This window comes from Cornus florida, unplaced genomic scaffold (assembly GCF_030987335.1).
Source record: "Cornus florida cultivar Cherokee Brave unplaced genomic scaffold, ASM3098733v1 CherokeeBrave_3.0.0_Hap2_Chr01, whole genome shotgun sequence".
Taxonomy (NCBI): domain Eukaryota; kingdom Viridiplantae; phylum Streptophyta; class Magnoliopsida; order Cornales; family Cornaceae; genus Cornus; species Cornus florida.
Genome location: NW_026775571.1, coordinates 74,088,032 through 74,113,420, shown reverse-complemented (window position 1 = coordinate 74,113,420; position 25,389 = coordinate 74,088,032). Strand labels below are relative to the sequence as shown.

The window sequence follows — 25,389 nt, the reverse complement described above, 5'->3', positions numbered from 1 at the left end:
ACGTCATTATATTGGATTAGTTATGAAAGACATTAATTGGAGAGCTGCTTAGTAATTCTTCTCTAGTTAATAGATGACAATCATTTTGTTAATCGCCAAAAAAGGAAAACAAAATTAAAGATGGCCATTTTGTTTAGTTGTATTGAAATAGATGTTTTGAAGGCATCCAAAGGTTCCATCTTGGATCTTGGCTTAAGGTGTGCTTTTAAGAATAACATATTGAGTATTGCAGTTGTGTAGTCGGAGGCTCATATCTTAAAGCTGTGAGGTAATTGTTAGGTCAATGTTCTTTCAATTTTCTATTATCTTTGATGAGTTAGAATATTTGCTTCTTATCATGTAAGAAGGCTTGAAAACCATAAATTTGTGAGTTTCACTTACTCATTAAATAAACTGTGAAGCAAAAAATTATTCATTATACTTGGTTTTATTTAACATATTTGAATTTACAAAATTAGTCTAAACAGTTGCAATGATTTGGTCCTAAACATCCTGAGTGTCTAAATAATCAATATTTAGTTAATTTTATCATGATTGTGCTATTATTTTATATGTTGATCTAGTATTTTATGTTAAATTAAAATAACAATCAGGTTCGCAACAAGTTCAATGGAAAAATCTATGTGGTTGCTGAGTCTCGACTGTCAGAGCTTCCGATCGAGAAACAAAAAAAAGGCGTACCCAATGGGTCTGTTCAGGATTCCAAAAATTCAAAGACCAAGGGACCTTCTAGTGGGAAAACTAAGAATCAGGGGGATACTTACGAGGTGTTGGACAAATTCCCGGGAGCTTCACTTGTTGGAACAAAGTGAGCATTTCAAATACTCTTTCTTTATGGACGCTATTTAATTAGTATGAGTAGTATCATAATCAGATTGCTTTCTACTTTTGACCTAGAACTGCTTTTTCTACCTTTTGTTTACTATATATATAATATATATTTTTCCCTTCCGTTGACATTGTTGAGCTTTTGGACTCCATGAGTCCTTAGGTTTTTTTGGTTCTGTACCCGGGATGCGTTCCCCTTTTGAACGCTTTTTAATTGATTATTACTTATCAAAAAAAAAAAATATATATATAATATATATTTTGAGTATACATTTATCTATAGGATAAATTACACTTAACACCTCACGAGGTTTGGCAATATCAAACGCGGGGTCAAGGTTCATTCATTTGCAAAGATACCGCTGAGAATTGGTCTACGATTTTAATGATTGCTTCCTGTCAACTCACTGTCATACCTATTAAGAAGAGTTTTTTGCAATACCAAATATGCCCTTAATGCTAGAAAGACATAAATAACCTTAGAGGGGCTTATGAAACTTTAACTCAACATTTTTATGTTGACAAAAATACCTTTAGGCTTTAACTGACTACCTTGCAATACCAAATTTGCCCTTGAGTTGCATTAGAGGGGCTTCTGAAACTACAAAAGACCCTTCCATTACCTAAATTGCATTTCCATATGATAGTGAACTTAAAATGGTACAAGAGGTTGATATCATTATATTTTTTCTTTTTCTTCATAAAACTGTTATATCGTATTTGTTTCTTCTAAATGTTCTCTGGATGCTAAATTCATAACCGAATTTTGAGAACATGAGCTACTTAATTCCATTATTTAGTAGATTTTGATTTAATATCTGAATAGCTCGAAGAATTACACAATTTATATTTATTTATAACCATAGAGAAAACCAAAACACATTTCACCTCCATCAATCTCAACTAGCCAACCCCATACATCAGATCAACCTATACCATAACTTCTTTCTAGTCTCTGCCTTGAATTTGTATATCTATATATACACATGTAGATATAGAGAGAAACTAAATGTCGAGATGCTATTAGCTTAATCACATTGAGAAACTGGTGCTACGTACCATTTTTCTCAGAATTGGGTCCCCGATCCACAATTACTGCTGAAATGGTCATGTCGTTCCTGGCTCAGTGCGTGATGCAAGTGATGGAGGCAAATTCTTTTTTTTTTTTGATAAGTAAATATAGAATAGAAAAGAAAAGAGCGTTCAAAAGGGGAACGCGTCCCTTATACAAACACAAAACCGAAACCTAAGGACCCAACAAGTCCAAGAAATCTACGAAATCATCATTAGAAGAACAGTAGCTCCCCTTCACCCAGCTAAAAATAGAACGAAGAATATAAAGTTTCAGAGTTGCTGTGGACGACTCCTTTCCTTCAAAAAATCTGTAGTTCCTCTCTTTCCAAATACGCCACCAAATCTGTTGTTAAGATAGGATGGATGAATGCCTAATGGCAATAGTACGGGCTAAATTCTTAGCAACAAAGGCAACGCGGTCGAACTGACTGGCTAAAGACATGGGAAACTCTGGATTACGGTGGGTTTGTGGTGTATAGCATGGCAGTGCAGTTTAGGGGGGTGGTGGAGAGGGTGGGAATATACTGCCCCTGTGTGTCTATGTATAGTTTGGCTTAGATATATGGTATGATCAATTACAGGTATGTGTTTGTGTGTGTATATATATACTTGTCTGTATGTTTAGCCAGGGCTTGACACCAGGTTGCCTGTGCAGAGAGAATGTTCTGCTTGTGAGAGGAGATCGCGAGTGAGAGTTTGTCGAGTGAGAGAGAGAGAGAGAGAGAGAGAGAGTGCAAGATGTCTGAGATGAGATAGAGTGGAGTGGCGATTTTGTCTTTTCAGTTTTCACACCTATTTTTTCCCATTAAATAGGTATTAAATAGTAGGAGGATCTAAGCATCCGTTTGTTGACCAATGATTAAAGAGGGTGTCTTTGTAATAATTGAATATGGTCGCCCACATAAAGAATTGCCAAACCTCAGGGGGTGTCGTTGTAAATTATCCTATTATATATTGTTTTATATATGTATATGAGGAAGGCTATCAAGAGAGCCCGCTGAGTTCTCCTTGTTGACCGTTGGATAGAGGGATTAATTTTAAAAATTCATTGGACTTTTCATAGATCTCAAAAACCTTCTCAACCCAATAGTTAATAAAGAGAGCTCATGGCTCTTGTCGTTAGAGGGCTCTCTTGATAGACTTACTCTCTATATATACACTCCTGTATTAGTTGTCTTGGAAATTCTGTTGTTTTTGAATGAGATTCATGTTTGAACTTTCTTATCAATTGAGAAGCATAGATGTTGCTTAGAATATTAGATGTGAGAAATTTAACATCTTAATCAGTTGTTGAACAGATGTGCTCCAGAATTTGACTTAATAGCATGTGTAACATACAGTCAGGATTTTTAGCCAAAAGGAAAATAGAAAAAAAAGAAAAAGGAAAGATACAGTCAGGATATCAAAGAACAATCACATCATTTGCCAAAGCAGCAGTTTAGCTTTCCTTTTGTTTTGATGTCTGATATTTTCATTGCAGAATGTTTTTATGTAAACTTTTTTACCTGTAAAACATTTTCCCTCTTATTCAGTATTTGCCCAAACATTTCTCTGGAAAATTAAACTCAAATTGAAAATGAAAACAAAAAAAAAAGCCCCCCTTTTGATGGTGGTAAGGCCTCTGCAATCCATCATCTGAATCCTCTCCTCCCTCCTCCACTCGCTATGTCTCCTCATTTCTCTCCCATTATTTCATGCATCATCAACAACTTTATGCCTCATCCTCAGTTGCATTTTCTTGGGGCTCTACACTCCCTTTTGTGATAGCAACAATGAGAGATACAAAAGCCATAACAACTATTGTACCAACGCCATTGTCACTGCACTGCCGTCAGCGGTAGCTGTCGCTGTTAGAGGCCCTTTTGTAGAATTTCGGTCAATCCATTTGCCGACTGGCTCCCTCTTCAAATGGCTAGGGTTTATGCCAACGTCATTGTATTTTAATTTGTTGAAAGTTTTATGTAGAATAAGTTATCAGTCTTCCTCTTGGAAGGTTTTTTTGTTTAATACTGTACCACAGTTTTTTTTTTTTTTGATAAATAAATAAAAATTTTTATAAAAAAACACTCCAAGGGGGAGCGGAACCCAAGAACAATACAAAAAGCCACTCAATCCTTCAAAGAGGCCAAAAAATCAACAATTTCCTCCAAAGATTTATGATCTCTCCCTAAAACCCAACAAAAAAGAGTGGAAATAATCGAGAATTTAAGCACCGAAGTGTCAACTAAAAGTGTACCACAGTTGAAAAAAGAAACTGAAGAAATGTCAACTAAAAGTGTTAAGTTATATATGTTTTCCGCGGGGGGCACCCCGCGGGGGGGGGGGGGGGGGGGGGTGGTTTACTCATATATTGTTAATTCATGCCTTGTGTTTTTATCAACTAATGCTTTCTCATCCTGGTAAAGCTAGTAAACTGAAAGTTAATGAAAGAGTGGAAGGACTAATTGACATACAACATCTGGTTTACGCGTACCCTTTAGACTTGTGTAGTATCCTCCAAGTTTCTGAGTAAGGTGGACCTTTTGGTTTACTTACCAAAAAAGAGAAAAGATGGACTTTTTTATGTAAGGTTCGTATGAGAACTACTTACTCTCGAATCAAATGTTGCTGTATTGCTCCAAGCAATTGTAGCGTTGCTCCATTGTTGTGTTTAAGCAATAGTAGCTACTGTAAGTTTCTTTTGAATTTATTGCAAGTTTTATACTTGTTTTACATTTTTCAATTTATGGGTTGGATGGTTGCACTGGTACACTATGAAATTTTGGAAAATGAATGTGATGTAACATGGACCGACTGTTTTTAGCTTATGTAAACTTAAGATAAACTTCTTGGTGTTCGACTCATCATATCACTATTTATAATTTGGAATGTCTGCAGGTATGTACCATTGTTTGATTTCTTCATGGAGTTTTGTGATGTGGCATTTAGAGTTGTTGCAGACGACTATGTAACATCTGACAGTGGGACTGGTGTTGTTCACTGCGCTCCTGCATTTGGTGAAGATGATTACCGAGTTTGTCTTGAAAATCAAATAATTAGTAAGGTTCGCAAGAGTTGCCATGCTCAACCTTATTGTTTGATATTATTTGATCTCTTGTGTTGTATATCTTTACTTCATTGTGTTTGTAAGTCTTTATTTACTGGTTGCATCATATTGGTTGGACCAACCTTTTCCACCTTTTATTGTTAATTAATGCTATCTGTATTTTTCGTTTGCCTGCAGTTCCACAATTTGCATTACTTAGTTAATGATCTTTCCTTCAATTATTTTGATAATACTATGATTTCTTTTCCTTTATAAATTCTTTTAATGGATTGCATATTAGCCTTCTTGTATGTAATTTTCAGTTGTTATGTTCCACCAGGCTTCTGTTATTTATTTATTTTTTCTTATAATCTATAACTCATGTGCACAAGTTTTCCGTCGGATTGCACGTACCATGTATGATATTGGGGCTGTTGACAGTTTTTTCTTGATTAAGGCAAACCTCATCTCAGCTTACTCTCCCCATTGGAATTTTCCTTTCTTCATGCATTATGTGATGGGAGCCACAATACTATTGAAGTTCTTGATGAACCTTCAGTAAAATGTGGCTAAGCCATGGAAACTACGTACTTCTCTCACATTCTTAGGCATAGGCCACTCCCGAATGGCCCTCACCTTCTTCTCATCTACCCGAATGCCATCACTACAAACCACATAGCTTAGGAATACTAGGCTTGGGGTCACAAAGCTACACTTCTTCAGATTAATGAACAACTTATTCTTCTGCAAAGCTGTTAATACCTCTCTCAGGTGCAAAAGGTGTTCTGCCTTTGTTTAACTATAAACCAGAATGTCGTCGAAATAAACAACTACAAATCAACTAATAAATGGTTTGAGTACCTGATTCATCAACCGCATGAAAGTACTTGGCGTGTTGGATAATCCGAATGGCATGACTAACCACTCGTATAGCCGTTCTTTTGTCTCGAACGCCGTTTCCACTCATCCCTAGGGCGGATTTTGATCTGATGGTATCCACTCTTGAGGTCCACTTTGGTGAAGACTTTCGATCCTGCCAACATATCCAGCATATCATCCAAACGCGGAATGGGAAATCTGTACTTGGCAGTGATTCTGTTAATTGCGCAACTATCAATGCACATTCTCCAACTGCCATCTTTCTTCGGTACTAGCAAGGCCGGAACAACACATAGGCTCATGCTCTCCCAAATCAACCCTTTCTGTAGTAACTCTTCCACTTGCTTTTGTAAGATTTGACTCTCGTTGGGACTCATCCGGTAATGTGGTAGATTTGGCAGGCTCTCCCCGGGCCCCAAGTCAATGTGATGCTGAATGTCCCTCATGGGAGGGAGACTATCAGGCAAGTCTTCTGGCAACAAACTCACTAAACTCCTGCAGTAATGGCTGCACTATTGCTGGTACTGTAAATGGAGGTTATTCAACTACTTCCCCCTTGCACATAACAACAAAGATTTCAGGGGCAGTTGTTACTTTGCCTAGAAATTCCTCAGTTCCTTTGGGAAATTTGGCTTCTTTCAGCAGACCCAAAACAATCTTTTGATCATTCTTGTATAGAATATACACATTGTCTCTACCACGGTGAGTGGCATTGACATCAAATTGCCATGGTTTGCCTAATATCATATGGCATGCATCCATGTCGACTACATCGCAACGCACCTCCTCTGCATATGCTATCCCAATTGAGAATGGAACAATGCGGGTTTCAGTTACTTGCATTTTTTAGCCTTTCTTGATCCATCCAATTTTGTATGGACAGAGATGTTTCTCAGTTTTAAGCCTTAATTTTTTAACTATTGTTAAGGAAACAATGTTCCCACTACTGCCTCTATCAATAATAACGTCACATACCTTATGGTTGACTGTCGAACGTGTACGGAACACATTATGGCATTGCAGGTGTTCCTCCTTTGGCGTGAGCATCAACCTCCTCACGACTAAAGAGTGGCACAACAACTCGTCATTGTCTCCTTTAGTCGCCTTTTCTTCAAAGGTAAGGAACTCACCTTTCTCACCCTTGTCTTCATCATGCTCGACCAGATTTACTGTCGGTCGCTTGGGGCAATTGTTGGATTTATAGCCAAGTTCTCCACATCGAAAACATTTGCCCATACTTGGGTGTGCGTAGGGATTTTCTCTCACAAATGGGGCTCCCCTTCCAGCAGGGCCTATGGGTGTTGCGGGTTTGGCCTTTGTTGGACCATCTCCAATGCTTTGCCAAGTCATTGGGACAAGGGCTACCGTGGTCTGTTTACCCATGTCATGTGTAGGACGTGGGGTATTATATGAACCACGAGACCGATTCTTCGACTTCTCCTGGAACGCTTTTACTCTCTCTGCCACCGTGACAATCTCAGACAGTTTGAATAGCGGTTGCAATGCCACTTTCTCTTCAATATCCCATCGTAACCCGCCTTTGAAACGGGCCACCATGCTAAATTTGGGTTCCACCAGGTTACGGGATGACAACCGATAAAATTCTTTAGCATATTCAGCAATCGTTCTACTTCCCTGCGTGCAGTACTGATATTTCTGATAAAGAACCTGTTTGTAATCAGGGGTAAAAATCGGGCTTTCATCAAGCTCTTCATCTTAACCCATGTACGTACAGGAGCTTTACCCTCACGTGCGCGGGTAGTTTGCACTTGATCCCACTATGTTGATGCGCCGCCTTTCAACTTATAGGCCACGAGTCTTAACTTGCTTCTCCTCCTGGATTTTCATATAGTCAAAGAAACGTTTAACTTCACTAATCCAGTCCAAGAATTCTTCGATACGAAGATAACCTTGAAAGGTGGGTAGGTCGATCTTCAAACGAAAATCCCTGGAATCATCAATTTCCCATCGACCTTGATTATCTCCAAACACCTGTACAGCTCGGTTGTTACCAAAACTGACATTTTCTTCATAGGCTGGTTGCCTATTCGGTGGGTTTGGGTTGTGATTGCCAGCAGGATGTCCATGATTACCGTTGTTGGGCAGCCTGTTGTTCTCGCGGTTAAGTTCTACCGTTGTCAATCTTGCCAATACTTGACGCATAGTTTCATGCATATCAAGTAAGGTTCGATTAACGTTGGTCTGGAATACAGTAAACTCAGCCCTCAAAAGAGCTACTCCACGATCACTGTCGCTGGAGGGGTTGCTTCCATCTCGTGAACCAGCCATCGATACTAAGGTGAATCTTGTATTCTAAACCTTGCTCTGATACCAACTAACATAGCGAAAACGATAAAAAACATGGTTAAACCCTGGATTCACAAAGAACATACTCATAAGAGAGAAACTGAAATTATATTGATAATAATGATCTCTGCAGACAATGGAAATCTGAGACAACATTGATGCGTTCGCTCTTGGAGGTTGCTAGGCTGCCACGGTTGTTCCAAGGTGGCTCTGTGAGATTTGCAAATCCGTACCGAGGGCCCTCGATTTTCTTGGATGACGATTCGGTTGGAAGGAGAAGAGATGATCTTCGATCATGTTTGGTGGGAAAGTTTGATAAGGATGTGGGTGATAGGGCTCAAATTGCTGCTTGGGCATCAAGAGTTTGGAACGTCTCCTCTGGTGTGGGGGTTTCGTTGTTGCCGGATTCTCTGTTTCTCTTTTGCCTTCCTTCTCCGGCAGAGGCTTCTCGTGTTCTAAGAGTGGGTCGACGTGATTGGGGAAAGGCAACTCTGACTGTGGATGCTTGGAGTTTTAGGGCGGGGTGTTCAGAGGTCCTGAAAGAGAAGGGGCTGAAGAAAGTTTCGATTTACGGTCTCCCTCTTCACCTCTGGAGCCATGCTTTGTTCTTGACGATCGGAGATTTATGTGGTGATTTTATTTGGGTCGACACAGATGAAACTGTTGATGCTGAGAGAGTTCGTATCACAGTGGCGGATGGCAAGGTCTGTCCTCCGTTTGTGTTTATTCATGATGATCGGCTTTGCTTTAAGGTGGCTATTTGGGAGGAGAAGCCTCCGGAGCTTGTTCCGACGACAGATAGTTTGGAAGGGGGTGATGGTTCTCATCTGCTTAAGGAGAAAGAATGGTTGCGGTGGGAAGGGGAGAAGGGGATGGCTGAGTTTAGAAAATGGAAAGAATGGAGGGATGCGTTGTGGATCCGGAATATGCAGTGTTTTAGACGGCTGTTCACTCAGAAATGGCGGGAAGGTCCTTCTTTCACGATGGATCGTCACCGGCAAGGTGGGTTCCGGCCGAATCAGTGGGATAGAGGTTTCACCGGAAGCGGCCGTTAGTCTTTTTTGCAGAGTTGGGATCAGAAAAGGCATCGCGGTGAGATTCACGTGCAGCATACGCGGCTACGCGCGGGTGGGGGAGGAACCTTATCCATACACGTGGTTGGCGTCTAGGACAAGGCCGTTATATGACTAATCCAGCTGTTCCCACGTTCTTTTCAAATTCTGCTCTAAATTCAGTTTCATTCGCTTGGGCTAGGAAGGGTCCAAGGCCTTCTCGTGATGATGGGCCTGGTCTTGGGCTGTGGAGTGGGGCTTCGGTTGTTAAAGGGTCTAAAGGGACTAAGGAGGTTTTCAAATTTTCTGGTGGGCCAAGTGAGGGGACTAAGGTTTGTGGGCTGGATAGAGGTCTTATTTCTCAGCCACTTAATAATGTTTCTGTTGACGGGATTTCTGGGTCAACGAGTGGGCTGGGCTCAGTCCCTTCTTGCTCTGGGGTTGCGTTGAGTAACAAATTTGGGCCATTAGCTTTGTCTTCCTCAGTGGACGGAAGATGCTCTCAGCCATCTGGTTCTTTCAGCGCGAGCGTCAGAGAGGAACGGCGAGGTAATTCTGCGCATTACCATCGTCTGTCTAAGAAGAAAGTCCTCCTTCCTGCTCTTCGTAAGAGGTGGAGTCGAAAGGACAAGCATAAATGGGTGCTGTCTTCGCAATCGGGTTCTGATCCGGGTAAGTCAACAGCTTTTTCTGGGTCTTCTTCTCTCCGTGCTTTCTCTTCTTCCCCTTCTCCTTCTGTTGGGGGTTCGAGTAGTTCGTTGGGGTTGGAGAAGGGTGGGGTGGTCACTGTGTCCAATTCCTTGGCTCCGGTTGGTAAAAGTGACTCGGTGTTTGAGTCAGATGTTGGTCACTACGGTGGATCTGCGAATGGGCTTGGCCTCGCTCGTTTTTCAGAGTTTTTTGGTGAGGGTGTTACGGTCTGCGTGGGACGGAATGTTAGGGTGAAGATTAATGATGCTTCTGCCACTGTTCTGTTGAAGGAGATTCGGGATCTTTTGGCATCCAATCTGTCCAGTTTAAGGAGGAACTTGATTCATTGTTGACTGATTGCTCCCTTTCTTGTTCTGTCCTTGATGATTGGGAGGGTGATGCTGGCTCTGCACATGATGGGGATTTGGGTTTAGTTCAATGGAATAACATTGAGCAAGCAGTGAACTTGGCTGTCCCTTTGGCTGTTGTTGATCCGGAGGAGGATTGGATGAGAGGCTCTTCTGTTTCTGAAGAGGTGAATGATGTGGAGGAGTGGGTGAGGGAGAATGGGATGGAAGTGGGCTCTCTGTTGGGAGTTTCTTTCGAGGGCAGGGAGGATGAGGCAATGCAGTTGTTCCAGGGAGTTCTCAATTCTCAACTCAGGGAGAGGGTGGGAGGCAGGGATAGAAGTCAGGAAGGGGTGGGTGATTCGGTGTTGCATAATCCTACTGGTTTTATCACTTACGAAAGGAGGAATAGGGGATCCAGGGAGAGTGATGGTGGTAGGAGGGGTGGTTTCCCCAATTCTGTTGTTTCCCCATGAAGCTACAAATTCTTTCATGGAATGTCCGGGGTCTTAATGACTCGGTCAGAAGGAAAGTGGTGAAGTCGGTCATTCGTAAAGGGGGAGGTCATGTGGTGTGTTTTCAAGAAACCAAACTCGCTTCGACGTCGGATAGGTTGGTGCGTAGTCTTTGGGGTGGAAGATTTGTGGAGTGGGTTGTTTTGGACGCTGTTGGCTCTTCGGGTGGCATTTTGGTCATGTGGGATAACAGACGGGTGTCTAAGGTGGATTCTCATGTTGGGAGATTCTCTGTCTCCTGCGTGTTTTCTTTGGTGGAGGATGGTTTTCCTTGGGTTTTTTCTGGTGTTTACGGGCCTACAGAGGATAGAGTGCGTCATTTGCTTTGGGAGGAATTGGGGGAGGTTCGAAGGAGATGGTTGCTTCCCTGGTGTGTTGGAGGGGATTTCAATATTGTTCAATCTCCTTTCGAGAGATCGACGGGGGGTAGATGGACTTCTGATATGGAGGTTTTCTCAGATTTCATTGATGAGTTTAGATTGATTGATCTGCCTCTGGAGGGTGGGCCTTTTACCTGGTCTAGTGGACGCTTTCCCCCTACTCTCTCTCGGCTTGACAGGTTCCTTGTGTCCGGGGAGTGGGAGGAGAAGTTTTCTGATGCCGGGCAAGCTACTTTGGCCCGTCCTATCTCTGACCATGTCCCGTTGATGCTGGATTGTGGCAGGTTGCGGAGTAGACGCTCTCCATTTCGTTTTAAGAATATGTGGCTTCGGGATGAGGGTTTTCTGGAAAGGGTCTGATCTTGGTGGGCGGTAGGGGTGATTGGCACCCCAAGTCATTTGCTGGCAGATCATTTGCGTCGTTTGAAGGGAAGTATCAAGATTTGGAACGAAGAAGTCTTTGGGAATCTTGTGTGGAGGAAAAATCGGGTTCTGGCTGAGATCGCTGATATTGATAGGATGGAGGGTCAAGGGGATTTGGCTGACGCTTTGAAAGTTAGGAGGGCGGAGTGTAAGGCGGAGTTTGTTGAGATTGCGATCATGGAGGAGATCTCGTGGAGACAAAAGTTTAGAGCTTTGTGGCTCAAGGAGGGGGATAGTAACACGAAATTTTTTCACAGATTGGCCAATGCTCATAAAAGGGGCAACCATATTGGGAGGATTCAGGTGGAAGGGGAGCTTCTATGCAAGGAGGAGGATATTTGCAAGGGCATCTCAGAGTTCTACGAGAAGTTGTTCACTGAGACTGTTGAGTGGAGACCTTTGCTTGAGGGGCTTCAGTTTGCCTCTATTTCTAGTGAGGAGTGCTCGGGTCTTGAGGAACCTTTCTCTGAAGAGGAAGTTCTTTTTGCTTTGAAGAGTTGTAACGGGGATAAAGCCCCAGGTCTCGACGGTTTCACCATGAGATTTCTTTTAGAGTGCTGGGAGGTGGTTAGAGGGGAGGTGATGGGTTCATTTCATGCTTTCCATGCTCAGGGTTCGTTTGAGAAGAGTTTGAATGCCACTTTCATTTCTCTCATTCCGAAGAAAGGAGGGGCGATGGATATTAGGGATTTTCACCCTATTAGCTTGGTGGGGTGTTTCTACAAGTTGATTGCCAAGGTTCTTGCTTCTAGGTTGCGGAAAGTCCTGGATGGTGTCATTTCTGATTCTCAGAATGCTTCTGTGGGAGGTCGTCAGATTTTGGACTCAGTTCTTATTGCTAGTGAATGTGTGGACTCCCGATTACGCAGTGGGGTCCCGGGAGTTTTGTGTAAGCTTAACCTGGAGAAGGCTTACGACCATGTGAATTGGAACTTCCTTCTTTACCTGATGGAGAGGATGGGGTTTGGTGATCGGTGGAGGAGATGGATTTATTTTTGTATTTCCAGTGCTCGCTTCTCGATTCTTGTGAATGGTGCTCTTACCGGTTTTTTCTCTAGCTCGAGGGGTTTAAGACAAGGGGATCCGCTTTCCCTTTTCTTGTTCCTGTTTGTGATGGAGGCCCTCAGCAGATTGATGAGTAAGGCTATTGAGTTAGGGTTTCTGAGAGGCTTTTAAGTGGGCAGGGATGCTGCTCCCCAGTTGGAGGTCTCCCATTTAATGTTTGCCGATGACACTTTGGTTCTTTGTGATGCGAATGTGTCCCAGCTTAGAGATTTGAGGTGTGTCCTGATTTGGTTCCAAGTTGCCTTAAGGTAAATGTGGGCAAAAGCGTTTTGGTGCTGGTGGGAGAGGTCCCTGAGATTGGGTTTTTGATTGATATTCTTGGCTGTCGTACTGGTTCCTTTCCCATCTCTTACTTAGGGATGCCTTTGGGGGCCTCGTCTAGATGTGTTGGGGTTTGGGACCTTGTGGTGGATAGGTTTGAGAAGAGGTTGGCGGGTTGGAAGAAGCAGTATCTCTCCAAGGGAGGTAGGGTCACTTTGATTAAGAGCACCCTTTCTTGCCTTCCTACTTATTTTATCTCTCTGTTTCAGGATCCCTCTTCAGTTGCGGAGAGGATTGAGAGATTGCAGCGTAATTTTCTTTTTTTTGGGGGGGGGGAAGAAGAGTTTAAGTTCCATCTGGTTTGTTGGGATCAGGTGTGCAGGCCAATTCGTTACGGAGGTTTGGTCTTAGAAGACTGGTGCCTTTTAATAAGGCTCTCCTTGGGAAATGGTTGTGGAGATTTGGTGTGAAGAGGCATTGGCTTTGGAGGAGGGTCGTTGCTTGTCGTTTTGGGGAGTCTAGAGGAGGGTGGTGTTCTTTGGAGGTGCGTGGCCCTCGAGGTGTGGGGGTTTGGAAAGTCATTCGGAAGGGTTGGGATGAGTTTTACAAACACGTTCGCTTTCGAATCAGGGATGGCGCGAGGATCAGCTTTTGGGAGGATGTTTGGTGTGGGGAATCTCCACTCGCCACCTCTTTTCCTCATCTTTTCAGGATTGCTATGGATAGGCAGGCCATGGTGGTTAACTGCTATCATCTTGACAGTGGGTCACTGGTTTGGGATGTTCGATTCAGGCGGTTGTTTCAGGATTGGGAGATTGAGGAGGCCATTCGTTTTCTGGAGTTGTTGTATCGCCAGAGGATTGTGGATGAGATTTCTGATTGTTGGTCCTGGGCTGCCACCTCTCATGGGCGCTTTGAGGTTAGATCCTTTTTCAGATGCCTCACGGATGATCATAGGGCTTGCTTCCCTTGGAAGGCTGTTTGGCGATCTAAGGCTCCTCTCTAGGTGGGTTTTTTTTGCTTGGACCTCTGTTCTGGGACGGATTTTAACCCAGGATAATTTGAGAAGGAGAATTCAGGTGGTGGTCAATCGCTGCTATATGTGTCGTCGGGATGAGGAATCTGTGGATCACCTTCTCCTCCATTGCAACATGGTTAGAGACTGCTGGAATTTGATGTTTGGCTTGTTCGGGATTCTTTGGGTTATGCCTGGATCCGTTAGAGGGTTGATTGAGGCTTGGAGAGGTTGCCATGTGGGGGCTCACATTGTGGATGCTTGGAGGGCTACGCCTCTTTGTGTGGTGGTGGTGTATTTGGCTCGAGAGGAATAGAAGATATTTTGATGGGAAGGAGTTGTCGATTTCTACTCTTAAATTCTCTATTATTTCTACCCTTTTTTGTTAGGTTTATGGGAGAGATCATAGATCTTTAGATGAAATTGTCGATTTTTTGGCTTCTTTGAAGGCCTAAAGGTCCTTTGTGGCCTTGTGTATATTTTCAGGGTTTCACTCCCCTTTTGAGCGCTTTTATAAAATTATTCTTACTTATAAAAAAAAATGATCTCTGCAGACTTCAATATCTTGCCTTTATATAGGCAAGTCAAATATAAAATAAAAAAGGAAAGCATGCGTGAAATAATATTAAAAGATCACACGTTGCCGTTCTCTAGATTCGGCAACTGTAAAATCAGCGCCAAACCACGCCTCCCCGGGAATCTCGTAGGCAGCCACTGTAGTGTGATCCAAACCGGGGATTCTCTCCTTCCCCCACTCTGTGTGTGCGCTCTTCCATCTCGTAAAAAAGACTGAATATTTTAAGCAATGTTGCTGCCAGTGGAGCAACATAGGAGTAAACACATGGGTTTTCTCTTCTTTAACTTAGGGCATCAAAGTCATTTTGTTCCAAAAAGAAAGGCTGGTTTTGTCTTCCCATTAATTATGTGGGCAAAAACAGATACAGTGTTGTTTTGCTTGCTGATGCCAGCTAATTATGTCATAGACTGTCAGCCAGGTTACTACTTTAATTGCGTGTGTATTTTTGCTGAAGGAGAGGTCAGTATAATTTACCCAAAAAATGCTGGCTGAGTATAGGAATAGGACACGATTTAGGGAGAATTGGGTGAGTGACAGGCATGAAATTAGATTAGACTTGACTTATCAAAAAATTAGATTAGTCTTAAGTTGAGTCATTATTTTTATTTTATTTCTGTTGTTTCTGGTTCCCCGTCCTCTCAGAATGGAGTTGATTAAAAAATGGGCGAGGGCAGTTGTTGTGAGGTTGGCTCCTCCATTGCATATTATTTTTTTGGTTTTCAGAGCTGTTATTCTCCAACATTCTTATCTTCTTTGTTACTGATGAAGGATTGGAAGGCTTCTATTGGGATTTTTTTTATGTGACGGAAAAGTCAATATGGAAAAGATGGACCCACCCATTGAGTTTTTTTTTTTCTTCCTTTGCTACTGAATTACATTTCTTCATTGTAGGTCATAAGATTTTTTCCTTGATCTTGACCAAGACTCAAGTTGGTAACAGGACAAGCCTACTTCTTATGTCACTGAACTTAGTTCAGCAATTAATCCAGATTTTGCTACTCTTAACAAATTGTAGCATTTTTATGGGGGTCTATGTCTTTCATGTGCTTATCGTTTTACCTAAAAATGGCTGGATATAAAATGGCTAGCTCAGTGTATGAGGCTCCCACCATTGTGGTGTCTGCAGAGGGTTAGCTTACCTCTGCCTGCGGAGATTCTGTTTTTTGTTCAGAACCCATGACCTTCTCGTCACAGTAGAGGAACCTTACAATTGCACCAAGGACCCACCCTCTAGTAACGGCTGGATATGAGGCAATTTATATACTAGGGTGATATGAATGCTGTATTTTAGTTTCAAAGATATGTATAATTTTTTACTTATGAAGTTCGGTGATTATATAATGATATTCATAATCTCTATTAACTTGTTTTCTTCCTAGCTATTTTAACCTCCAAACTGGTGTCTCGTTCCCTTTCTCGCCTTTTACTATGTTATTCCTGTCTGAGTATATGCTCATTGTTGTCCAGTTGGAGTATCATTGAGTCATTTTGTTTTTATTCTTGGTTTTTCTTGCATCAACTATATGTATTATTTTATGGTTGTTTGTCAGAATGCTCTTATTTTTACTTCCATCTGTCAGAAGTTGGTATTTTTATCTGTCTGTCTGCCCTGTTTTATCTGAGTTTGTTTTTGATTGGTGTAGGGAGAGAACCTTATCGTAGCAGTTGATGATGATGGCCTCTTTACTGAAAAAATCACTGACTTCAGTAGGCGCTATATCAAGGAAGCAGATAAAGATATTATTCAAGCGGTGAAGGCAAGAATGATTACAACCTTTTCAATTTTATTTGAGTAATAGATCTTTTATGTTTCCAAAATTGTTTATAGAGGCACTTGATATCTAAGTGTTCGGATTTTTATGCATAGCTTATTTGAAATAATGTTGAACAGATCTCTTTGTAACGATTTACAACAACTGTCATGTCTATCACGCAGTAGATTCTGTAATACAATTTGTTATTAATATACGATTGATGTTGTTGTTGTTACATTATATATATTTCCTTTCAATGAGAATTTACATACACATGTTGTAATTTCCCCATCAGTTTTGTTTGTATGGTTACAATCTTCTCTGTGTAAAATAATTTGTTTTTGCACAGGATAAAGGCAGGCTCGTCAAGTCTGGAAGCTTTACCCATCCTTATCCTTTTTGTCCGAGATCGGATACTCCTCTTATTTATAGGGCAGTTCCTAGCTGGTGCGCATCTTTCCTAAATTATATGTTTTTCACCTGAGTTGTCACTACACTGACACTGTTCTTGCTTTTTTCTTTTCCTTTTTCCGTTTGAACTCAATTGTATTAAACTAAAAATTATAGGAAACGAACATGTTCTCTTTCCTTAATGTTTGAACTTTGAGTTCCTTTATATCCATGCCAAATGTCACTTGGATCTTTGGTTTAATTGTATTATTATTTTTTTATTACTGTGGTTGTAGTTAGGACCAAAATTTTGTATAGATTCGCTGTAACACATATAAACTTGACGAATTCGTAAACATGTTCTTTTGGTTATAGAATTCCCAACTTTTACCCATTTCCTAGGAACCTAATGTCTTGAGTGGATTGAGGAGACAAGTTCTAAGTTGCTCTTGTCGCAAACTTTAATTATAGTGTGCTCACAAGAAGGTAGGTCGTTGAATTTACATTTTTCACCTAGTTTTAATTGTGAATGGCTGTATTGAGCAGACACTGGATTTTATAGTTCTTGCCTTCTTAACTTCTTCAAATTATGTTTTGATGCCCGTGATCTTGAGCTGATAGGAACAGGAATGATTAACTGGTTCTTTACACTAGGTGAAAACATTAAACTTTTGATATGATGATTTAGCTGTGAGCAACTCAATTCTTTAGATTGATGGAGAACTATTAAAATTGAATAAGAGAGTACTGAAATCACTTGTAAAAATGGAACAGTGAGGATGGTTTTGTCCACATAATGGGACCAACCCAAAAGTAGTTTGATTTTTCTTCTTGATGCTATCTGGCAAGATTATAGTGTTTTCTTAAAGATATTATGTTTAACCAAGCACACAAGAAAATTCAATTGAGTGGCATATTTTGAGGTTTGGGGAAGTTTATGAAAACAATAAAAAATCAACAGGGTTGCAACTGAATGTTTAATAAATATTAAATGAAAGTATGACAGTGATACACTTGTAATCGAAATGTGCAATTAATTTATTGACAATGGGCTTGCAGAGATTTGATCAACCATTCATTTGGTTGAATGACTGCAACATTCTTATGGACATTTTTCATGATTGCAAAAATGGAAGTTGGTTGTGGTGGATTTTTCAATTATATACTAGAGGGACATGTTTAGTACTTTTTATTTAGAGTTGAAGATCTTAAAAGGACTTTTTCTCTATTAGTTTGGTAGGATATTTTTCACAGAAAGTGGCCAACAGTAGCAGTGGTTTGAATTGTGAAGTGAAAAAGGTATGGTTGGTGATTTTTGTCGTCTTTTTGTATACATAATATTAGTTTGTTGATGATAATGGAGATGTTTGTGGAGGTTTTGATGAGGGTTCAGCATTCACGGTGCAACCTCAATATGTAGGATTTGATGGTTGACTTGAGGGATGTCGTTATTTAGGTTTTTGTTGTTCCTTACGAGAATTCTATGATTTTCCAAGGATAATAGTTTTCAGTATCTATTTGTTTTTTCATTAGGAACTTTGAGACTCCTGCCTTTATAGTAAAAGTTGCTTTGCAGAGGGGTGGGAATTGTGGGTAAAGCTCAAGGAGTGCTAAGGTGACAGGGTCCCCCATGGTCTAATGTCAAAGGCACAACGTAAAGTAAGCCTGAGTAAAATGACCCATGTGATAACATTGTATTTATCATAAATGCAAGAACTTTTCAAAATTTAAAAATTTGTAGGATACCTGGCCAAAGATATGATGATTAGTTGGTTTTAATTTTCATACCCCTATTTCTGTAAGTCTGATCTATGAAGGTCGGCGAAATTATATATATTTATATATTTAAGGAGGTGATCTAAGTGGTCACCTCCTTTTCTCCCTATGAAATTGATTGCTGCAATATTTTGACCCATTCTTTATAGGGCTACTTTTGAAAATTTCTTTACATTATCTGTTTTGCTTGTCTATTCTTTTGCTATTTTTCACGTATTTCTTTTGAAACTTAAAACCGCTTATTAATTTGTTTCTTAATCATCTCCATTGTTTCTGATTGACCTGATTTGGCTTAACTAGATCTTCCCACTTCTACTGATGTTGCTGAAGTATACAAGTGGTGGGTTTTTTTTTCTTGGCAAAGGTCATGAATCCTTGAGGGTCTTTTTTTAATTTTTTTAATTTTTAATTTTTTAATTTTTTTCTTTCGCGTTTCTTAAAAGTAACATAATATATTTGAGGAAGCTTTGGCAAAGAGAAGACTTAATAACTTGGAAGTGAATTTTATTCTCCCATTAGTTTCTTAGTGGTGTGTTATGTATGTTTTGTAATGCTTGCAATCTTTGTTTGCTGCTAATGTGCTAGAAGTGGTTGCAGACCAGCAGTACTGTCCTTCACTTGTTAAGTTTTTGTTTTTGTCTATTATTCTTTTTTTACATAGTTGTTTAGTTATTTATTTTTCCCTGCATGTTTATTCTGATGCTATTAGTAACTTAGTGGTGCTTTTATTGTTGGTTGCCAATGTATATTTTCCTTGGTTTGTTTAGTAGTTTCACTCTTATTGAGGTGCATTTTTATTTTATCTATGTAGGTTTGTTGCAGTGGAGAAGTTGAAAGATGAACTGCTAGAAAACAACAAACAAACGTACTGGGTCCCTGAATTTGTGAAGGTTTGCCATCTTTTTATATATAACAAGACAATTAAATCCTGAAATAGTGTAAACTTACCAAACTGAGTAGGAGTTGATAAACTTGGTTGCCTTGGACCATTGGTAGTTGATCCATTCTTCAGCCGTTGCTCAGGTTGACATCTGATTCAATCCAGCTTTCCAGAGATGCTAGCCTATTATTTTCCTAGCTCTAGTTTAGAGGTATTTTGTGTATTTGCTTTAGGCATTTAGAGTTTGCGCATTGGGTTTACGGAATCATAAATCCTATAATAATAGCTATTTATGTGTTCCAATGGTCGTTTTGACATGTAAATCTTCCTGTTGTGATTTGCTCCAAATTTTAGATAGTTTTGATTAAGAGTTAGTTAATAGTCTAATGACAAGTTGGGACGAGATGTAGAAGCGGTGATGGTGATGGATGGATGAGCCTTATCAATGGTGGTGGTGCCAGTGCCAGTGCCAGTGCCAGTGGTGGTCAGGATGGAAGAAATGTTGTTAATGACAATTTGATGGTGATGGTTGAGATGGTGATGTAGGTGGCTTTAACAAAGGCATGACGTGCCTTGGTCTTGGAATATGTTGTAAAAGTATGGAGTAAGTTTGGAAATAGATGTTTGGTTTGAAACTAGCCTAGTCAAATCAATAAAGAAGAAAAAAATGAAATAGTGGTGTTTTAGTAATTACAACAAAATATGTCAGATGGATGGTGACATAAATAGTGATGTTCTATTTTATATGGACTCGGATACATCGACATGTATTAATCACTTTAACACATTGTATGGGAAGTTGCACATGGTTACATAGACATGCATTAATCATTTAAACAGATTGATTGTCATATAAAAAGTGTAATGATTGATATAACAAGTGTAATGATTGTTGTTGTTGAGTGAGAATATAATCATTATTATTTAAGTTTCATGACGTGATAAAAAGCGGTCTCTATTCATCTCATAAATAGGAAACTCTTCTCTGACATCAAATTGAGTTTTTGCTTCTTCTTCAATCATTAGATGCGAAGGATCAGATGTCCAATTTCAGTTGATGTCACACACTGATCTCATACTCTTGGTGACGTCATGTCATATGGGAGAGTTCATGTAATACAAGTATTTATCTGGTCAAGGGGATGGTGGCTATGGCAGTTGTGTTTTGGCAGTAGGGTTGGTGGCAACATTATTGGCAATGTTTGTGATTTGATCTTTTCATTAGGTCCAAAAGCTTCTGTACAAGCACATGATCTGATCCAACAGAAGTCCTGCATATTGGGCGCAGCTGATATGCGACTACAGCTAGGCGACCATTTCATAACAAACTTTTATATGTAGACAAAGCTCCTGTTTAACTCAGTTATACAGATAGAATAGATGCTAATTGATTTGTTAAATGATTTTTTTTTTTTTCGATAATAAGAATTCATTAAAGGTGAACGCTCCCAAAGGAATACAAAAGCTGCCTACGGCGCGACACTGCAATTTTAAACTATCCAAAAGAAGATGCATGGATTTACAATTCCACCCGTTAACCCCACAGAATAAAGAAGACAATATGTTGTATTTGAGAGACCAAGTATGAGACTCCTCCCCATCAAAAGGTCTCCTTTTTCTCTTGCGCCACAAACCCCACCATAACAATGGGGGGTGGCTCTCCAAGCATCTCTCACTCGGCTCTCCACTATACACCTTTTCCAAGTGGAAAATCCCAAGTCAAACCAAAAGCAACCAAGAACATAGCCCAAACATCCCTTGTGACAAGGTAGTGAAGCAGAAGATAGCCCGACTTCTTACACATGCAACATCAGTTCACCACAATCTGATGTCTCCTTCTGAGATTGTCAAGAGTGAGGATACTGCCAAGGGCAACATGCCAAGTGAAGAAAGCTACCTTCAAAGGGGCTTTCGTCCTCCTAATAGCTTTCCAAGGGAAACTGGAGCCAAGGATCTCTATCGACTCTCATAAAAAGATCTAACCTCAAACACCCCTCTTAAGGTTCCCTCCCACACTATCTCATCCATAACCCTGTCCTCTACCACCTGATTATAAATCAAGGCTGGGAAATCTTTGACCAACATTAGCTCCCAATAATGGAACTCTCTGCGAAAGTGCATATCCAAAGTCACCCTCTCATTATCAAGCCGATAACAGTCAACAACCATAGCATGTATCTTCACAGCAATCCTGAAAAGATGAGGAAACCTACGAGCCAAAGCAACCGGATTCGTTTGGAAAACTCATCCCATTCCTTCTGGATTAGTTTCCAAGTATCCATACCCGCTAGAGCTCTCGCCTCCTTTGACTGCCACCCTTTTTTCTCCCTCCCCATAGTGACAGGAAATGACTTGCCTCCATAAGTTTGGTGGACTTTACCTATTTCTGTTTATGCTTTCGAGACCATCTGTGGCATTTTGATCTAAATTGAGTCTTATGGAAGTTGCTCGATCTTTGAGATTGACCGTCGGAGGGACCTGCAGGGAACTCCTCTTTGCCTTTGCTTCGTATCTACACTGTGTTAGCAGAGGAGTAAGTTCTTCTCATTGGGTCCCCAAAATTAAAATCAGCAAAGTCCTACCCATTTTGTGGTGGCCCAAGGAACTATTTAGAGAAGGCCCATTGTTTTTATTTTATTTTATTTTATTTTATTTTTTATATGTAAAATGTATTAGAAAGCGTTCAGACGGGGAACGCGTCCCAAGAGCTATACAGAGGCCGAAGCCAGAGACATGGTCCTAAGGACCAACCGAACCCAAAAAATCAATAAACTCATCAATGGATGTACAATTTCTCCCTAAAACCCAACTAAAAAGAGAGCTAATAATATGAAACTTCAAGGCCCCTAAGGAAGATTCCTCCCCTTCAAAAGATCTTCTATTTGGTTCCTTCTATAAGCTCCACCACACACAAAGGGTAACCACCCTCCAACACTCACGGGCGTTTGCTCCCACACTACAGCCTCGCCAAGCGTCAATCAAACCCCTCGAGGACCGAGGCACAACCCAATTGATGTCGAAAATGCCAAAGATAAGGCTCCAACAGTCGTGTGCTACAGGCAATGCAAAAGAAGGTGATCCACAGACTCGCCACTTCTCTTGCACAAACAACACCAATTGATTGTAATATGTCTTCTCTTTCTTAAATTATCCTGGGTCAAAATTTAGTCCCAAACAGCAGTCCAAACAAAGAAGGCCACTCGGAAGGGAGCCTTGGAACGCCACACCATTTTCCAAGGGAAATTAGAACAATGAAAATCAGATAGACAACGGAATAAGGAACGAACCTTGAACCTCCCCTAAGAGGAAGACACCCAAACCAGAGAGTCCGTGCCACTACCATCTACCTCCTCTCCGTACAACAACTCCAATGAACCTGCAACCTCCTACAACTCCCAATCTTGAAAGGAACGCCGAAAACACACATCCCACGCAAGCCTACCGTTATCGAGACGATAACAATCGGCCATCAAAGCATGCCTATCCACGGCAAACCGAAAAAGTCTGAGAAAGGAACGAGCCAACGGGCGACCACCACACCATAAATCTTCCCAGAACCGATCTCCCTTGCCATCCTGTGCTCTAAATCTAATATGCTTAGAAAATTCATCCCATCTGTTACGAATGAATTTTCAAACACCCACACCTCCAACGAATCTGACCGGATTTGAGGACCAACGCCTCTCTCCTCTCCATAGCGACGCAAAACCACCTTCCTCCAAAGACAATGGCTCTCACTACCAAATCTCCACAACCACTTTCCCCAAAGAGCCCTGCTGAAAAGGGCCAACTTCCTAATACCCAGATCTCCTAATGGAATTGGCCTGCACACTTGATCCACAAGATGATACTTGAACTCGTCCCCCGTCCACCCCAAAGGAAGTTCTGTTGAAGTCTTTCAATCCTTTTAATTACTGAGACGGGAATTTGAAAAAAGGATAAAAAGTAAGTAGGTAGACTCGACAGTGTACTCTTCAAAAGAGTAACCTTCCCACCCTTTGAAATCTCTGCTTCTTCCAACCAGCCGGTCTCCTTTCAAATCTCTCAATCACAGGATCTCAGCCTCCTAATTTCCTTTTGTTAATAACTGGAGGATTTTATTGGTTTGTCTTATTGGACAATATCAAACATGTGTTTTTATTCTTAGAATTTATTGTTTCTTTATATGTATCTATGAAGTTAAAATACAGGTTCTTAGAGTTTTAATAATCTACTCATTGAACACAATATTGTTTCGTAGTTTGTTTTATTTATTTATGATTATTACATGTTAGATTTAACATAAATTGTACAAATTAGATTGTATAAATTATTCATGCCCAGATCCTCCAAAGGATTAATTGAGGCTTGGAGAGGTTGTACAATGGGGTTCAAGCGCGGGATGCTTGGAGGGTTACGCCTTTGTGTATCTGGTGGTGTATTTGGCTCGAGAGGAACAGGAGATCTTTCGAAGGAAAGGAGAATCCTATTTCTATGCTTAAGTTCTCTATTATTTCCACTCTTTTTTGTTGGGTTGTGGGGAGCAATTATACATCTTTAGAGGAGATTGTTGATTTTTTGGACTCTTTGAAAGTTTAGAGGCCCTTTTTGGCCTTTTGTAGTTCTTTTGGGCTTCGCTCCCCTTTTGAGCGCTTCTATACCATTGTCTTACTTATCAAAAAAAAAAGAAAAAAAAAAAGGATTGTATAAATTATTATTAAATGTTGGATTTAACATAAATTAGACTTTTTTTCTCCTCTACCCCAGTTAAATTTATTTATTTTTGTCAGTGCTGCCTCTTATCTTTTTAAAGTCATGTTTCAGGAAAAACGCTTTCACAATTGGCTAGAAAATGCAAGAGACTGGGCTGTTAGTCGAAGTAGATTCTGGGGAACTCCTCTTCCAATATGGATTAGCGAGGATGGTGAGGAAACAATAGTTATGGATTCAATTGATAAACTTGAAACGCTTTCTGGAGTCAAAGTAAGTTCTCTCTCTCTCTCTCTCTCGGCATTCTTGGCTGCAAATCTTTTCATGATTCAATTGATATTTTGTCATTGTTTCTTAGAAGGTATTGTGCACATGGTCCTGAAGGCTCGCATTTTACGCAAGCCGTTCCCAAACACCAAAGCTGTAGTTCACCTTGGTTTATAAAGAGTGCCTTGAACCATATTGACCATTGTGGCATTTAATTTTTTCCGTAATTTTTACCATTTAAGAGAAATTATTGCTAGTCTCTGTTGTTATCGTTTCTCTTTTGTCGCATGGAAGTCCTGTGCTTGGCTTATATACTGCTCTTTTTATTCACTAGCTATCGCAGACTAAAATACAAATATAGCGTGAAGTTCATGCGAAAAGAATATTTGATATAGCTTGTTGCATTCATGCAGAACATCATTCCATAAACCTTATCATATGTCTAGAATTTCAGAAATTTAGTTTTTGTTTCTTAATTTATTGTCATGCATTTACTATCTTCTCTTTGATCATTTATTTCCCAATTACATCTTTGTGAATTTAAAAGAACGGAAAGAACACTACTCTGGTTTGTATTTGTAAATACTTGTTATTCTTTTAGTTTCCAAGTTCTTTTGTCCATAATTTCCTGTTTTAATTTCGCGATTGCTAACTTTCTATTAAGTTAGCATTGCTAAATGATTCTTTTTCCAAATAATTTGCAGGTGACTGATTTGCATCGTCACCATATTGATCACATCACTATTCCTTCAGGCCGTGGTCCTAATTTTGGCGTGCTTCGACGTGTAGATGATGTAAGACCATCAATTCTGAGTGTCAGCTTACAATTTCTTGTTTTGCATACTTATTCTTACTTAGAGTAATTTGAGTTTACTTGGAGTAAATTGAAATTTATTTTCACACTTCCTGGTTATGGATCTTGGAGTCGTTAAGCTGAGGCCTCCAAGCTCTTTTTTTGTTTCTTTTACTGTTTGAGCCTCTCCTAGTTGACTCTTGAGCTGTTCAAGATTTGGAAGACAATTTAAATCATCCATCATTTTTGTAAAGTTCAGAGTGTTTGTCCTGTTTATGTCAAGCTGGGGATCCAAACTTGTGAGCTGATTTCTGAATATCTGTTACCCTTGTAGCTGATATTAACAGTTAAGACTTTAATACAAGTTCTTTTATGGATTAGAGAAACTGGACCTCCAAAAGA

General features: G+C 40.3%; 1 protein-coding gene across 1 annotated transcript in view; it reads left to right on the top strand.

Moving 5' to 3' along the window:
* The window catches only part of LOC132300983 (isoleucine--tRNA ligase, cytoplasmic-like), a 49,964-nt gene that overhangs the window by 1,796 nt on the left and 22,779 nt on the right, over positions 1-25,389 (top strand). Inside the window, exons 4-10 of the mRNA XM_059798287.1 lie at positions 594-808; positions 4,780-4,945; positions 16,082-16,195; positions 16,542-16,639; positions 19,170-19,248; positions 24,042-24,200; positions 24,899-24,988. Of these exons, the coding sequence (XP_059654270.1) occupies positions 594-808; positions 4,780-4,945; positions 16,082-16,195; positions 16,542-16,639; positions 19,170-19,248; positions 24,042-24,200; positions 24,899-24,988 (921 nt within the window). The remainder of the gene's footprint in view (positions 1-593; positions 809-4,779; positions 4,946-16,081; positions 16,196-16,541; positions 16,640-19,169; positions 19,249-24,041; positions 24,201-24,898; positions 24,989-25,389) is intronic.